General features: G+C 37.3%; 1 protein-coding gene across 1 annotated transcript in view; it reads left to right on the top strand.

Moving 5' to 3' along the window:
• Positions 1–476: 476 nt before the first annotated feature.
• si:dkey-112m2.1 (transmembrane protein 132C) overlaps positions 477–18210 on the top strand; it is a 160782-nt gene continuing 143048 nt past the window's right edge. The window contains exons 1-2 of the mRNA XM_041970732.1: positions 477–784; positions 1178–1368. Coding sequence (XP_041826666.1) covers positions 1320–1368 — 49 coding nt within the window. The 5' untranslated portion in view covers positions 477–784; positions 1178–1319. The remainder of the gene's footprint in view (positions 785–1177; positions 1369–18210) is intronic.

The following is an 18210-nucleotide window of genomic DNA, read 5'->3' as shown; positions in this document are numbered from 1 at the left end:
CTCATTCTTTATTTTCAGCTGTCATATCTTATACTTAAACGGAGGCTCGTTCTAGCGATGAAAATAACGGCGAGGCACACGTGCATGAAAACGCTTTATATTCAAAATTGTGTGAAATAATGCTTGTATTCATTCCTGTCTATTTAAACTGCGATTAACCTCGGAGTACAGAGTCCCATCAGTCATACCCTTCGCTCATTGTCTCCATTCAACCGAAAATGTAATTAAAAAAAATCCCATAGTGAGGTGTGTGGAGCTCATTTCCAAACTACGAACTTTTTTCTTTTATTTTGTCCCCATCCTTTCGGTACAAAAAATGTAACACGAACTTGGAGTTTGATGGTACAGCACTTACCGGAGCGCGCGCCACACTTCCTCCCCAACGCCTCACCGAGCCCCCACCTTTTCCATCTCACCCCCCTTCTTTCAGTTTCTTCATCCACGGCCACGGGGCGCAGAGCGGCAAAGGCGCAGGAGCCACCTCATTGCCGTCTCTCGTTTTCTTAGCACTTCTAAGTGAAGTGGAAAGTTGTGGGACTATATTTTAGGATATTGCAGTTCATAGACAACTAAACATGGGATATTTGAACCGCTGTCAGTCCACCGCTGCATAAAAAAAGAAAAGGAAGAAAACGCGAACTCTTTGGGGGAAAAGAACTAAAAAACAAACTGGGGTTGTTTATGCTGTCGTCGTGGATAAAAAAAAATATCCCAAGAAGATTTGTTTGTAAACCACATGCTACTATCAGCAGGACATCGCGGCGACTGTACAAGAGGAGACATGGTAAGAGGCAACAGCCCAACATTACATCACTTTCTCAGACTTATTTTCTTCATATGACGTTTTATATATTTTTTCTCTGATGTCGTGTTGACAAAAGCCTATATTTAGAGAATGTGAAATCCTCGCGTAACATTAAAAACATCCCATGCTGTTATTAGTTACACGTTTTTTTTTATTATTATTATTTTCACACATCCCGGAGCCCCACAAATCATCCCCGAACTCAACCCGAACAGTGGAGAACCAGCTCAACAAGGCACAGAAGTTGACTAATTAAATCAGCTTCTGGAAATACTGAGTTTACTTACCATCATTTGCCTTCTATGGGGGAAAATATGTCTGCAGTTGTAACTTAAAACACAGTATGAACGCTGTTCATGTTTGTGATTGCAGGTTGTGACGCACGGGATACACCAGGTTTGTTTTAAATGGAAATCTGCTCAGAGAGGATAAATTGCGTTCAAAGTTGCGCTGCTTGCTGCTGAGGGAGTTACCCACTCGGTTTCCTCGAATAAACTCGACTTCTCCAACAGACATGGGGCCGCGCCAGTGCGTGGGACTCACCGCGCTTCTCCTGTGCACAGGTAAGCCCTCCAGAGGAACCTCATCTAATGCCTGAGAGCGCTTGCTCATAGAGACGAACAAGATTTATGGAAATGACGGCTAATGCTCATGAAATCAGAGAAACTGTAAATACATCAACCTTTACTGAATGATTTCATTCAGCGTGGAACACTGGAACACTTAATGAAATGCAAATTGTATCCTTTCAGCAACAAGGACATATATAATTTATGAGACATATAATTAGCTGTAAGCTGTTGTGGCAGAATACAAAATGACTTGTACTATTAACATGAATGAGCAGTGACAGTTGCCTAGAGAGTGTGTGGGTTTGGGTGCTGTAGCAGACCGGAACAGGGTGCAGACAGTGGTGAGCATGGCACTGCAGAGCACCAGGAATAACAACAGGCTGCAGACACAACCCAGAAGAAGAAAAGAGGTGCATTCCTGCATTATGTTTGCACATGATTGCATTTGTTAAAACAGAATTTGTAGGGCTAGGTGTGCTTGTGGGATTGTTTGTAAGGGGAGTATGTTTGTGGTTTATCAAATGTTTCTCATTGTTCTGTGGGAGTGTGCATGCTTTTGTGTTTGCAAAATAGTCCTGTGGTCTAAAAGGGCAAATACTTCCATCTCCTGTGTATAAATATCAATCAAAGACTTTTTCAGATTGGTACAAAAGAGGAATTTATCTCAACCCTTAAATTGATGTGACTGGAGAAACACTCATGACTTTTTAGAGATAAATTTGATATTTCATCAGATACCTTCTTATGAAAATAGGATAGTCCCTCCAGCTTAATAACATTTCATTAAAAATATGATTGCAGAAATCTGCGAATGCAGCAGTACTGCTGACTATGATTAGCAAGTCTTTTAGCAACAAGGGCAGTCAGAAAATTTGTCAGGTTAAAAAAAAAAAAACAAACAAACTGACATTGCACAGTAACAAGATTAGAAATGTTAATTGCTTTTCGAGTCAGTGGTTTTAATGCTACATTATAGATAATTGGCACAAGCCACATCCTCTTCATACATAAGCCCAACATATAAACTTTTTTAAAACTTTTTTTTCTTTTCTTCACAGCTTATTTAAAGTTCATCTTTAAAAGTTTACATTTAATCACATTTGGGACTTGCAGGGAAAACATAGTACTACTTACTACCTTGCTACTATAACCTGCACTTTAGCCGGAGAAGTCAATGACTTCGAATGAGCCCTTCACACTCTTCAGGGCTGCCTCTCTTTCAGCCTGAAACATAACACACAAAATTAATTACGCAAATGTTTGTTTGGTTTTGCAATATTGTTGTAGCTGCATTTTTATTGGCTGAAGAGAATACAAAAAGTGGCCTTATATGTTTTGACCAAACATGTACAAACTTTAAATGAGAAGTCAATTTTCAAATCTCTGATGGTGTTAATTGGAATGATGATAAAAAATAATGAAAACAATGATGATATGCTTATTTCTTTTTGACTTTTATCGCCCTCAAGGTCACCATCAGTAATAAAAGCAAAAGTAAAAGCAACAGAGCATGCCGAGTGAACCCAGACCCTGACTGGAGTAGAAAGAAACTGAACAAGAAGAAAAAAAAAAAGAAACATTCCTTCCTGTCAGTCAACTCCCTGCTGTTCATAGTCTCAGAGGATATTATAAGTCTCCAGCCACCTGATTGCTCTCACCTACAGATTTCTAAGTTGTCTCTAAGAGATACATCCTGACAGGCACATACTGCCGAGGATACCTATTCACTCATATAGTGTCAGTCTGGCTATCAGTACATTTGAAAATACCCCATGCTGTCACCTGTAATAAGAAGTGATACAGGCCGGTTTCTTTTTTTTCAGAGTGGAGGGCTGTAATTTCATTCAAATAGAAAAGAAAGTTTCAGTGTTGATTGAAAACACTGAACTCCACATTGCTTCCGATATATACATTAGTTTTCAAATTTGTGTGAGAGGTAGTACTTCATAGATAATTCATAAGCAGCATTACACAAATGTAGTGTAATACTGGGTGAATGTGGCTTGTAATGTAAAAAGTGCTTTGAGCTGTTAGACTAGAAATAACAAAACAAAAAACTGAAAAAAAAAAAAAATAAATAAAAACCAGGGTTTTAGACTTGCAAGGCCAGATCGTGTATTGTTTAATAATAATAATTAAAGATAATTTTTAATTTATTAATCCCAATTGGGAAATTAGGCTCTGCATTTTGTCTAGATTTACTACAAAGCAGTGGATTGCCATGTTTCAGTGCCTGGGGAGCAGTTGGGGGATTAAGGACTTTGCTCAGGGCTCCACGGTGGTTCACCTTTGTCTGCACGCAAGGGACTCAAATCAACGGCCTCCAGACCCAAGCCCACCTATGCAACCACTAAGCTACCTCTCCCTGTTACATGGCAACATTGGACTTAGTCAAGACAGTGCTAATGCTAACCTTGCTAACTAGACTTTATACATATTTGCATATAAAAATATACAGTTAGAGGCTGATCATAGCAAGACACAGAAAGACACAGCAAGACACAGAACCTGATGCCCATATTAGCAGATGCTGTTGGACCTTGTTGGGAAAACAAGATGGTTTGTTGCTAAATCTATTAATTTTATTTAACCTTCATTTAACCAGGCAAAACACTGGGTCTGCACCATTTAACGTCCGGGCGACCAAGCAAGGAGTTAGCCTGGTGGGTTTTTTACTCCATTTAAAACGGGCAATCAGTCGGAGCATCAGCCGTAAGACCTGCTCAGATCTGAGGGCATGTTCAGCAAGAATGTCCCTTTAAACCACATGTGTGAAACAAACAAATCCGAGTAGGTTTGCAGTTGAATTTAAAAAAAAAATGTTTTAACTTGATAAATTGACTAATGTTGATTGTCATTTCAGTTTTTATAGATAAGTGCACATTAAAATAATTGCTGAAACAACTTCTCCTGCTAATATTGTGCTTATGTTCAGTTGAACAGAAACAAATCCAACTCCTTACTAATACAGTTCACACTGAGTGGTTAAATGTGTGATATATCATAGGAGTCACCTTGCAGCCATCCTGTAAATGTAAGGCTGGAAAACTGTTAGAATCTTCATAAATCAGGAGGATGAAGTGGTTTTTGGTGGATTTTGTTGATCACTGTGACACAGCACCTACACGCCCAAAATAAGGTTCTTTCGCCAAGATAATACATAATTCAGACTAGGGCTGCAACGATTACGCGACGTTGTTGACAATAGTCGACAATTGTCGACAATAAAAATAGTCGACAATGAATTTACCCGTCGACTATTGTCAGCAAAAAAACAAACAAACAAACAAAAAAAAACCTACAGAGTAAGACATCATCTTCTTTTTTTTATCTCTGCTGAGAGTTGTACAGGCGCAATAAAGTTCACCAGGGGAAAAATACGTAGGCCGACCAAGCAACAAAACAGCAGCAAAGGACGTCAAAAGTCTTTTAAACTTACAAAATAAATAAAATACATGTGAGATTTGTAAAGCGGACCTTGCGCACCACGGAAGTACATCTGCAATGCTTGAACATTTAAAGACGAGGCACGTCGGACTTACATAACAACCTCATGCAAGATTTAAAAGCTAAAAGTGAAACAAGATCCATTTAATAATTATGAGCTACATAATCCATACATAATACATAATAGTCGATGACTAATCAACCATCAGAATAATCATTAGTTGCAGCCTTTATTCAGACAATTACAATATAGCATGAGTAATAACTTTCTTAAATAGAATGAAATGAAAAAAAAATTTAGGTAGATGAGAAACATTTTCACTAAAAGAAAAAGTTAATAAAAAGAAAAGAGTACTAATAATGATTGTGGTTACCACTTAAATTTAAGGTAGCTATAATTGTACATAGCAAACACTGATCATCAAGAGGTCCGATTATATTTTTAGGCCCAGAACTAATCAAGTAAACAGTCAGGAGGGTTTACCAAATGCTTGGATGAGCTTGGATACTCTGCCTCAGTCACTCAGTCAACACGGGAGTCGTCCTGCTGTGTGATGCGAAGTCTTTGGGGGTACGTGAGAGATGGCTTCAATTTGATCTTGCAAAGGGAGGACATCACTTTCCTTCCTCTGATCAAGCACCTCCAAAGAGTAGTCTTTATTGACTCTGACTAAATGACCCTGGTAAAGTGATGTACTTCTCCTCCGAGCCTCCTGGACCAGCCGTTCCCTTCTCTGGAAGTGGTGGAAGGAAGAGGGTAACAGACAGTGTTGTGGTTCATCCCTGGGCTTTAGTTTGAGGGTCGCACTGCAGTGAGCCTGGTGTAGTTTGGGTGCAGAAGAGAAGATTTCCTCATGGCCTCTTGCTGAAGTTTCTAAGAGAACTGCGTAGGTTGTGGACTTCAATTCTCTTAGGGTGCCCAATCAGTCAGTGTTGCAGCATCTGCTTCTCTCCTCCAGGTCATTTAGCTTAGTCTTTAGCTTCCTGTTATCAGTTATAAAGTTTCTACCTCCTCCAGCCGCTGGTAAACAGTGTCAGCATTTTCTTCTAGTGATCACAGTCTGTTGTGGTAGCTAGCGGCGGTTGTTCCATCAAATTTGTTGCTAAGTTCTTGGTAGGACGCCTTGAGCTCGACTGTGAGACTTGTAAAATTTTCTTGTGACATAGAGAAGCACCAAATATGGTTAAAGTACGGCACTACATCACGAAAAACAAAACCTGGTTTTACCCTGTAGGGGGCGTTATGAGCCATTATAACCCACAAAAAAAAAAAAAAAAAAAAAAAAAGAGAGGAAATTACTAATTTTATCTACAGTATAGATGGTTTTTGTCACAATTTACAAATTCTGCTGTTTACAGCTCAAAAACCACTTTTTAAGTCTGCACTACCCCTTTAATTTCTTTGCGTTATTGTGTTAAGTTTGTCAGCACTATTTTTTTCACATTGGTATTGGCTTTGTAGTATTGGAGCACTTTTATGAATACAGAGTACGAGTACATGCACATGATTATTGGACTGATAACCGATACTGGTATAATGTGTCAGTAATACGCATAAATGTCATCACATGATTAGAAATATTGAGAGGGTGTAAGACTATTGTAAAACATTAAGAAATATCAGTAAATATTGCCTTTTGGAGGCCTTTAGAAACAATGATTGAAGATGGAAAAGCCCAGTTTTTAAAGTCTGCCATCAGTGTTTCGGAGTAATTAGTTACATATTTTATTTACAAACTAAATGCAGATATAATAAGTAGAAATCACTGGGACAAGTTTTGGTAATTCAAAATATTTACACAATTTTCATTTTAATAAAAAGACAACAACATTTATTTAGTTAATTTTAATCTTTTCACTTTGTCCTGAATACCATTTTGGGCACAGAACAGCACCAACAAATTTAGGATGAGATCAAAAGGTCAAGGCTGTGATTAAATTCTCACAAATAGTTGAAATTAATTTTGACCGCCACATCTAACCCCTTCAATAACTTTTTCCAATAGACACTGAACACAAATTTCTATTACTACAACATCCTCTTTATAGAAACACGTAATAATTCTCAAGCAGATTCCAGTTATTATACCTGCTCACACTGTTGTTTTCATAATGTACCAATAATTTTCTTGGCTTCATTTATTTCCATGTAATCTCTTATGGTTTAACTATTTTAATCAGCCGTACCATGAAATAATAGCCTAGCACTTACAGAATTAAGGCAGCTTTTCATGTTTGTCGTGCCACAGTAGTAAACCAGTTTCAAATCCCATCAAACCACTTGTTTATGTCTGTAAGTATTATTATTATACACAGATGTGCTTAAAAACAGGATATGAACATATACAGTTTTAAATATACATGCAAAACTGAGCGCTATACAGTTGTGTGGTTGTTAGCACTGGTTCCTCATTTGAATATCAACTAGAGTTTTCTATGTGCATGTTGTGCACGTTTGTGCAAAACCCAGGATAAGTTAAAAAAGAAATATGGGAAAAGTACAGGTGTGGAACCCCTCTCACCGGGAAAAGAGTTTGTGTTAAAACACCTTCATTCTCCACTGGTGCGATGTCCATGGGTGGCTTGATTAATATGTTTATTCTCAAATCCATCAATGGAGCCAGCCATCTTTTCCATCTTTCCTCTCCATGTCCCGCCATAATAACAGAAAAATGATGGATGTATGGGGGCTTGTCATGCCGCACATGCATTAAAAATATTAACCCAATTAATTACATACATTAGTTACCGCCATTAACATGTTATTTTTGTCAACCCTAGCTTATATACAATGTCAAGTTTTCTTCACTCTGCATTCTCTGGAAAATGATCTCAGATTGTTGGTCCTGAAATCTGCTTTAACTACTTTTTTAGTTTGAGTCCTTATAGGACATATGCAGCCCTAATAGCTCCTATTACAACTTGGGCCACTTGGACCACTTTTGACTTCAGCCTCTAGATTCGTTCCAGTTGTTATGTCTGTCTTTGGCACTCCTCATTCTAGTCATGGTACTTGTTTCTGATGTTACTGTCAACTGGGATTGTCACATACATCACAGCTGACCTCTTACACTCCTTGCCAATCAAAACTATGTTTGTTTTGTTGGATAGCAGTGCTTGTGATTCTGAAATGTAATGCTCATAGGGTCTTAGTTTTTGTTATCTTTTGGACTCCTTTGAACTTAAACTTTCCTTTTTGCCATTCCAGCCACATTGTTTGCAGTGTCACAGATCTATCCAGGAAGTACTTAGCACAGTTTACTCTTGGGTCCTTTCTGCTATCCTTTAGTTCTATCTGTCCTATCCACAGCTAGAATTTCTTGATATCAACTACTTCCTATCTGCCCAAGATACATCACATGGAAGGGGTTGGTCTTCCAGGATACTTTCTCTTACCCCTCATCACCCTCTGTCTTCATTTTACAGACTCACTCATTTAGCAATTTATCCCATGAGGCCATCTTCCTGATATATTGAGAAATGCTTGAGTGGTTTCGTCCCCCCACAAATTCTTCCTCCCATTCTTATCCTTCTTTGCAGAGCTAATGGTGCTGGACTTTTGGTGTGTTGTGGAAATTAAAGATACTTTTCAAAGAAGATGAATACAGGGAGACTGGAAACCGAACTTGTTTTTTTTGTGTATTTTTTTAACAGGCCTTAGAAGACAGTGTTTCCAATCCAAGGGGCATCAAGGGTTGATGATGAGGAAAAGCTAGATCACTGATAAAGCCAATACTGAACCGAGATAAAGTCTTGGATGTCATGGTTTTAGATTCTGCCAACAGCAATATAAGACCAGCTGGGACCAGAAACAAGATAAACACAATACTAAGTTACAGTCTAACGAATGTACAAATTGTGTGAGTACATCCCATTTTGATGTATTAGTGGATACAAATGAGACTTGCATGATCATCATTAGTGTTGGTATCCAGCATTGTTTTTCACTGCTGTACTGGAGGATCTTAAAGCCCAGTGGACTTCCATTTACCCATATTTACCATGTACAGTATGTTGCATGCAACCTTTTTTCTTAGGTACCCAGTTAACATGTAATTATTTTACTGTCTTTTTTTAGTATTCCTCTTCTTATCACAATGTTCTAGGCTATATGATGCGGTGAAGAGACAGCAGGGGCATATTTATTTGAATAGAAACTACTAATTAGCCCATAATTTTAACTGAAAAATAAATTATATAGCCACTGTTATCCATTAAGATTGAGAAAATGTTTAAGTACTTGGTACAAAATAAACAGATCTCATTCTCTCTTATTAATCCCCCTTTCAAGCTCAGTAATAGAATTATAATTTATGTGAGAGGCCGCAACTGTTTCTAGTTCCAAACAAATGTTTGCTTTAGTTAAGTGAGAGAGAAATCAGCTCAAATGCACAGTTCTGTGTAAAAAAATGAGAAAAAGAATCATGTCTCTACTAGATTCAGTAAGGGGCAATATTAGTCCAAGTGAATTGTCTGTCCACCTCAAATTTTTATCAGCTGTTATCAATGGAAAAGTTTTGCCTTCATTTATTCAGGTAAAAAGCAGTCTAAATCTGTGAACTGTCTAAATGCTCCTTTATTAGTCTATCAGACAATATCCAACCCAAATTCCTGGTTAAATCAGAAAAAGTATGACTTTAATCCTGTTGAAATCTCTTGCTCATGATGAGAAAATTGAACACAATTTTCATAGCTTGTGTTAAAAAAGTAGTGTGCCTGGTTTTACTCACAGTCATTAAATGTGGGAGGATTCTATTGAGGAATTTACATGCTATTTAGCATGTGTGGGCCTGACTAGAGCACAGTGGGATTGAAAGTTGAAAAGTTCTAAAATTAAAACACATTGTTTTCTCAAACACACTCACTTACACTTGAAACACAGACTTCTTATTAAAACAGTAGCCAAAGGCATTCAGGTTTGCAAGATATTCATATTTTCTTTTACAAAACACTTGATTTAAATGCCTTAATTACTCAGGAGCTTAATGTCTTTGCTGGTTATTCAGGCCAAACACCAGACAGGAACTTTAAACTTGCTGATTTGGCAAACTTCAGCTTGTATTTGTTGCCAATGTCATTCTTTTTAAAACATATACCCATGGTAACTGGAGTATGGTTGAAATATAGCTGATAAAGGCAAAACTGCTCACGTATAGTAAGAGTTAGAACAATAGAATACAGGCTAACATTTGGGGAAAGGTTGAGGTTAGTATAGCTATCATGACAAGCAAATGCTGATTGCCTACATGAACGCCATCCATTACTCAGAAATGCAAACCTCTGCATTCTATCCACACAAGGTCTAATGATCATGCTACTCTATTCATTGGAATTAAGTGTTTGCAAATCTCAGGTGTAATGTGAAGTCATTTCACTTGGCGCTGAGCTGGACTATTTAATGTTTACTCCAATATTTTATGTTTGCTTCATATGCAAGGAAGCAGGCAAATAAGCTGGAGCAGTGGTATAACACACTATTACAGAGTTTGTTTATGGTTAATTTATGAACTGTTGCTAGCTGTTGAGTTGAATTTCACAAATGCTTTTCAGTCCTGGTCTGTTCCTGGTGCTGTAGATTAATTACACCCATTAACCTTCTCTGGTGCAGTGTCTGTTACCTTGACCATTATTTGATTTATTTACTTCAGGGGTAAGGCCTTTAAATAAATGTCATCAGCACGAAAAGCATCACTTCCAGTTCTTCCATATAAGTTCTTTATTCTTTTTAAAACAGAAAACAAAATTCATAAAGATGTTAAGTCACTGGGTTGAGATCAATAGTTGTTATTTCAGAATGTTTGAGTGTTCTGTGGAGTTGTTTTATATATATATATATATATATATATATATAAAAAGTATAAAACTGATTATCTCATGTGTTGGAGTGAGAGATAATCAAAAAAGGAACCCTTAGTGACCCTGCAAACTCATTAAGGCTGTGAAATTACTACTATTACTACAGCTACCTCCAGGAGAGTAAAGTCCCATGGGATATTATTTTTTGGCTCTAAGCATCTCCTAGTTTAATTCTGGGATAGGGCTGGCGAGGCTGTGTGGTTATGGGGAATGATTTTGCTTAAAGAAACAGCAGAAGCCCATAGAATCAGCTGACTTTGAAGAAAATTCTATTTTCTCTCTCGTTTTCATCTTAAGTAGACATTGCTATAATGTTCCTTATAAAACAAACTCTGAAGTATTTGTTACTGGAGGGCTCGGCTATGAAGTGGTTCTGGTAATAGTGCAGAAGAGTGACTTTCCAGGATTAAACCATATACAATCTGTTTTTTTCTATTTTTGTAAAATAAAAGTTAATAGAAATACTGTGCCAAATCCAGAGAAGACATCAGTATCACTAAACACATCTGTTGTTTAGTGTTGGATGATGGCAGACTTACTCCGTGTAACACTGCTTTCATGAGGCACCAGAGCGGCACAAAGAAAGCATCGGGGAGCCATTTGTTATGTTATATGGGTCACAGAGAGATAAATGCCATAAAATGAAAAGTAATGTTAAGTTATGTTGAGAAAATTTATTCTCAAGATACACACCATTGAAAAATGTACATTCCTCTAAAAACTTTTTTGTGCATGGCCAGAAATAAAGTTACTAAAATTTTGCACAAGGCCCCAGAGACTAGCAGAAGGAAATGCTATGAAAGGGAGCTGTTTTGTATGGATTGTTACACAAAGACGCAAGTCATAAAAAACTATGTATAATATATAGTAAACATTTTGGTGTGAGTTGCGACTGTATGATCCAGATTAGCACCTTGACTCAGAGTTGTTGACTTTGTTCATTTAGCAATATATCAACCAATTTATCTGAGTTTTGACAGTCTAAGTCCCCAGCTTTTGCAGTATAATTTTTAATACATGTGCTACATGCTTTGAACATTCAACTTTATTCCCAAGCAGGCATACACCTATAATATAGCACAAACAAAACAAACCATTTTTTGTGTTAAGTAAAGGCATTCTGAAGTTAACTTTGACATCAGAGGAGATTGTCGTGAACTGAACTAGGGATGATTTGCTGCAGCTGACATGGATGATTTTTCCCCTCACTCTCTCTTTTGTTAGTTAAAGGCATTAGATAATGTCACTAGCTGGGCCAGCCGAGCGATTCAAGAGAATTAACTTTCATGTGGCACAGTGACTTTACAGATCAAGTGCTGTCCAGCACATTTCTCTAATTGAAACTACTCACATAGCAGTGGATTCTTTTTTTTCTTTCTTTTTAGCCTGCAGAATGTGCCCAGTGTGATTGTGCACTTAGAATAATTTCTGTTATTACTGAAAATAAAACAGACATAAAAGAAAGCAATGACTAAAGCGTGGAGCAGGTTAGGTGCTCCTGTGACACACAGTATGTAGAATTGCATAAAAGAATTTAAAAACCTTCATGAGTACTATTTAAAACTCAGAAGTAGAGTCTTTAGGCAACAGGCATGGAGAAATTTTACTATATTTTTTCCCTCACAGTTATCTTCTTCCTGAATTTATAAAAATACAACTCACTGAGGAAAACTGGATGTGAAAATAACTCTTTTCCTGCAAGTTTAACTTTACTAAAAGAATCAAACACAGACAGGATGATAAGGAGAATAATCAATATATGACAGCATTAACATGAAACATTTCCCTTATTCAATTTTTCACTTTGAGTATTTGGAGATTTGAGAATCCAGACACACATAATCACACACAAACGCAAGTGTGGAGCGTCATTAAAGATTTCGCAACACATTGGGACTGTGCACTGTAAACACACAGGCGCACACATAGACTCATCTCCTAGGGCAAACAACTTCACAGCTATCCAACTGGGAAGGGATCATACTCTACGGGAGGTCTAGAGGCAATTAGCATAACTAACAGAAGACTCAGTGCACACAGAGAAAATCAGAAGGAAATGAGAATGAACCTATGCAATCAGAACAGAGAGAGAACGTTAACAACGCTGCTGGCTCTTCCTGTGTGAAAGATTGACAGAGAGATATCACATATTTATCTTGCTCCACCGGATTTGGTCCCACGAGACAGTGGAGCTACAATACGTGCTCCCCTGTCTTGCAAGTCTGTCACTTTGGTTTCAAATCCCATGCTGAGATGTTCTCACACTGCATCACCTTACAGAAGAGTAGTGCAATAAGTTTTGCAATAAGTTGTCAGAGAAAGCCAATAATCTTTTTCTTACCCTCTGAAGATACTTGTGTCATTTTGTGCCAGTTTCTGTGTTCGAATGCTGCAGCTGCTGAGGTACAGATGATGACATTGGTGATGGGAAAGCTCTGGTATTGCTGTTATCTGCCCAGGTCAGAAAAGGAAGCTACTACCTTACTGTTATTTTTATTTTTTTTATTATTATTTTCTTCCAGTTATAACATGTAATTTATAACTGCAGCAGCAATTCAGGTGAGCAGCACTTTACTAAAGTTTTTTTTTTCCCTACATTTCTTATTTCTGGCCTACACAGTCACAGTTTTCACCTTTTCTTACTTCCTGTCTCTTTGCCGTTTTTCTCTCATTATTTCTTGCCTCATTTGAGTGTCTGGCTTTGGTGAAAAGCTGCTCCTCATTATCTGATTTGCCACCTAGTTCATTATATGGCAAGTCAAAGAAAATAAGCACTTGAAAAGTTCACTTAAAAAAAATAGAGAAGGAGAAAAGAAACCTTCACACACCGAGAGGTGAATTTTAATTTCAAACTTGATAGACACCATGGAATTGAAACCTGAGGGGAAACTATTCCACACCTTTAGGAATGTCCTCCCAAAATAGGACTCAATTCCCTCACCAATTTTCAGCAACACTGCCTCAAGAGAGGTAAACATAAGTGAGAGCTCCAGCCAATAAAAAAATGTATTAGCAATTGGACTTCCATCTCCCAAAACCTATATCTGTATACTGTAGGTATTAATTCCACCATGCACTGAACCAAGTTAAGCTCAGAAGAGTTCAACCATAGTGATAAATAGATTGGAATAGTCTCTGCACTTTTCAGACTTAATAATTTTGCACTATTTGCCTTAGATTATCAGAATTGTGCACTTGTGCATGTAACTTCTGAGAGCTAATGTGAACTCAAGCAGTGACAGTTTATATTCTGTATGTTAATGTGGCAACTGTGCACAGTTCATAGCAGCTTTGTGACATTTCATACCTTTGTGAAGGAATGGGGCATAGTCAAACACTGCTTTAAATAAGGATCTGATTTCAGCCCCTATATACAGTATGTTTTGCTCAGATATATTGTGATACATTAGACTGGAGAATGAAACAGAGATATTGATCTGGGGGCTGCAGCCCAAACCTAAGCCTAAAATTGTGGACAACCTTAAAAAACTGTTATTGGTCAATTTCTTCTTAACATTAAATGTGCTGATGGCCAGTTGGGAGGCCCTATCAGGACAAAAAATTGCAATCTTTGCTGCTATTGAGCAGATGTCCTCATGGAATGAAAAGAAAAAAAAAAGAAAATCTGTTTTTGACTTAAACATTGAATGTGTGGATGTGTGCTTGTGTCGCGATGTGTGTAATACTTATGTTAACAGTGAATGTGCAGATCTGTTTCTCAGATTTGTTGTAGCTTACCAATTCATTAAACTGTAATCACAGTGATACTAATCAGAAATGTGGATACACACAAGCTGTATGGGGTCCCTTATTTGTAAACCTGTTGTATTTCCCCTCTCTATGCTAATATGCTTCCAATTACCTTTCTAATTTATCTTCTTCCTCCTTTCTTATCTCCAATGGCCTTTACCTTCTTTATCTCTCCGGGTTAAATTTCTAAATTGATTAGACAAAAAAAGCAAAAAGTCCGACAACAAGCTTTGTTGTAGTTTCTTTCAAAGCAGCATCATATCCATGAAAACATTGAAAAGAGAATTTTATATAAAGAAACTACATACATAGTGCCAGGAAAACATAATTGTCAGGTTTTTAAAATACTGCTTTCAAATGTTAATCCAGTACCTTAGGTAATGATGTTTAACTTTATTTACCTGCTGAGATGAAAACAGATGCTAAATACTACCTTTTGCATTCATGTGAGACGCTAGGGGGGTAGCTACCGACAAAGTAGCCGTGTGTGACGACCTCCAAATGAGAAAAGATAAAGGAGCTGTAGGGAAAGTTAAGCATTTTTATGAACATCTTTACCCTTTTGTATCATATTTGAAAAAGAAGATCAGTCACTTTCATGTGTGTACTGTAAATGTTTATGTAGCTCCAACAACTAGCTAGTTAGCTTAGCTTAGCAGCCAGACTGGAAACAAGAGGAAACATTTTAAACTAGGCCCTCAAACACACACCAGTTTTTGCTTTGCTTTTTTTTATTTATTTATTTTTTAATTAAAATTAACAAACAACTCAGTGGTTTCACAGGACATATGTTTAGACCTTTTCTTGTCTGGATGCAAGTGACAACTCTCTGAGTCATCAGTGCGATGTTGTAATGCAACCAGCACACACCAGAGATATCTAAGTTCAGTACTGAGCTTTAAAAGGCCGTTAGTCGGATTATGTTCCCCCAGAAAATCCAGGCTTGTGGTTCTACACTGCTTTCTGAATCAATGCCAAGCTAATGCTATGACTATCAGCGATAGTTTTCTATTCAGCACACAGACATGAAAGTGGAACCAATCCTCCCATTGAACCAAAGCAAGAAAAAAGAAGAGAGAGGAAAAGGAATATATATATATATATATATATATATCTATATAAAATATTGCTTTTAATTCCCTTAAAGGGATTAATGTTGGGTTATGTTTACCAGTGTTTTTGCTATTTGAAACAACATAATGATTTCTTTCTTCATACACTGCATGCTATGTCTTTGTTCTTCATCTTCATCAAAGGTCATGATACTGTCAGGACATTTTATTGTGGAATTTGATCACTGTGGTTTCATTTTTTGTCTGTTGCTGTAGGGCCTCTTCTGGCAGAATGTGATGATATGGTCACCATGCTTTATTTTCTTTATCCATGCATTTCTACACTTTCGATTGCATCCACCATTCTGTTCCCTTGGGCTCATGACTTTAATCCTGCTATCGTCTGTGTTCTTTTCTTCTTTTTTTTAAATTAATTTACCTCAAATAATCAGATCAACCAATGTGCATTTCTCACCAAAATGCACTCCTTGCTCAGCGTTGGTGCTGCTGCTCAGCTGACATATGAATAAAGAATAGACAGCTTGTCATTATGAGCTTCTTTTTAGCAGTTCCCTTCCCAGATGCCTGCAGTGAAAGTGCACGTCAATGACCTGTTTTTAGCTTTTGACTCATCTGACCAAATCTGTCTACTAACAGATTTGACTGCTTTGGAAAATTGATCAGATTAAAGTGAATATTGGATCACAGGCCAGAATTTGTTTTTAAGGTACTTTAATCTATGCTAAAAGCTTTTATGCACCCTATTCGAGGCAACAACGATGGTTTTACGATGTGTCTTATTTAGTCATCTTGTCCCAGTTTGCCACTTGAACGAAGTACTGTGCTGCTCTGAGCATGCCCAGGGCCCAGGGATCTGAGCACAGTGTTTCAGTAATAGAGGATAAACTAGTTCTTAAAAGGTCCATATAGGGGGGAGTAGAGATGTATCCAAAGCCAAAGGATTTAAACAGAGATGTGAAATCCCCTTTGTTTCGCTGTGGGCATGAAACTGAGTGTGTGAGCCTTGTGTGGGCTCTTGGTACCAGTCTAGGGCCTCTTTGGTGCCAGCATTTTGTAGCAGGTAATTGGGACTCTGAGCCAGTGTGTGTGTGTGTGTGTGTGTGTGTGTGTGTTTGCGTAATCTCCATGAATACAGAGGGGAAACACTCTTCCTTTTCCAAAATGTGGAAGGACACATGACAATTCTATTTAAGGTAAGTGATGAGGCAGACAGCTGGCGTGATGCGGTCCAGTTTTGTCTTAGCACTCACTGCCTGGAGTGTTATTCTTCTTGCCACTTTAATTTTCTTTAGCTTCTATTTCTGGTTTGGTCCCCATGTGGGTTCTCAGGAGACTTGAAGACTATTTATTCTTGAACAAAAATAGGAATGAAAGGTATAGCATCATCTTTATATAATTACAGTTTACTTCTGTAGTTTCTGCTGGACCCCCCCCCCCATCAAATTTTACAGAGGAACAATACAACATTTTGCCAAGAACTCTTAATTTTTGAGTTTAGGAAATCTTTTGGACCAAGAAGGAGCTTAAAGAAGCTAAAATGTTATGAAGTCCTGTAGTTTGATAAACAAGACCCAGAAGTACAGTGCATCATGTTTGTCTATAGATTTTAGTACAGTTCTTGTTCTAAAATATGTAAGCACTGTTCAGAATCAGATAGCTTTTTGCTACGCAACGATTGCCTGTCACAGCAACAGATGTACGGCTTTTGTATAAAGCAGTCTATTTGCTTCAGCAGTCTATTGGAAAAGGACAGGCTTTGCTAACTCATAGTACACATTGTAAATATTATACAACATATTGACATTTTATCTTCCATAGTATTATTTTTTATTCTCTCATCCTCTAAAACCCAGAGAGTAGAAGTAGATTTCTGAATTACATCCTGTTGTCTATTTTATTAGTTTGTTCAAACATATTGTAATTAAGCACTTGACTTCTCTTCTGCTACTGTAGCTCCTTTTTTTTTAGTTCCAGTGACTGACTGCAATAACATGTTTTTCAACTGGTCTAAAGGTCTGAACAATTTACAATAAACTTTTTTACACTGAAAAACGCATCAAGACGCATTAAGATAAGATTCGATTACTCTGCCAAGGTCACCTCCTCTTGGTTTGGTTTATTCAAACACACAATGTATTAACATATAAAAGTTGTAATTTAAACTAAAGCAGAGTTATATAACTGCAAGTGAATCGGATCTCCCTTGTCTAACCAAGGATTGGCTACAGCTAGTTTTCAGCAGATTATTCAATTTGTGTTAAAAAAAAAATAGATAGCTGTAGCCAATGTTAAAAAAACTGAGCCATTTCAAAACCTTACAGTCAATCTAATGGCCTGCAGGAAGTAACTTCCCCGCAGGCCAAAATAAGTTAGTATAAAAGTCTATTAATATAAAATAGAAATTCCTCTATTTCTTACTTCATCTGTAATATCAGTAAATTTTTTTCTTTTAAGTTCAGCTGATAGTTTTAAGTTTCTTGAGTTCTTTTTGAAGCCATACTTAAGCATATTAGTAACCTTTATTTATAACCAGGTGAGTCAACTGAGAACCTGTTTTAATTTACAATGACGACATGGCCAAGAAGCAGCAGAAATAGGTGACACAGAAACAATGAAGACAGGACAACACAAGAAAAAACAAAATAACGTCACAAACAATACTGGAAGAAAATAGCAAGTGTAAAAAATACAGTAACAAAAAATACAT

This window comes from Melanotaenia boesemani, chromosome 19, assembly GCF_017639745.1.
Source record: "Melanotaenia boesemani isolate fMelBoe1 chromosome 19, fMelBoe1.pri, whole genome shotgun sequence".
Classification (NCBI taxonomy): domain Eukaryota; kingdom Metazoa; phylum Chordata; class Actinopteri; order Atheriniformes; family Melanotaeniidae; genus Melanotaenia; species Melanotaenia boesemani.
This window is presented reverse-complemented; position numbering and strand designations above follow the sequence as displayed.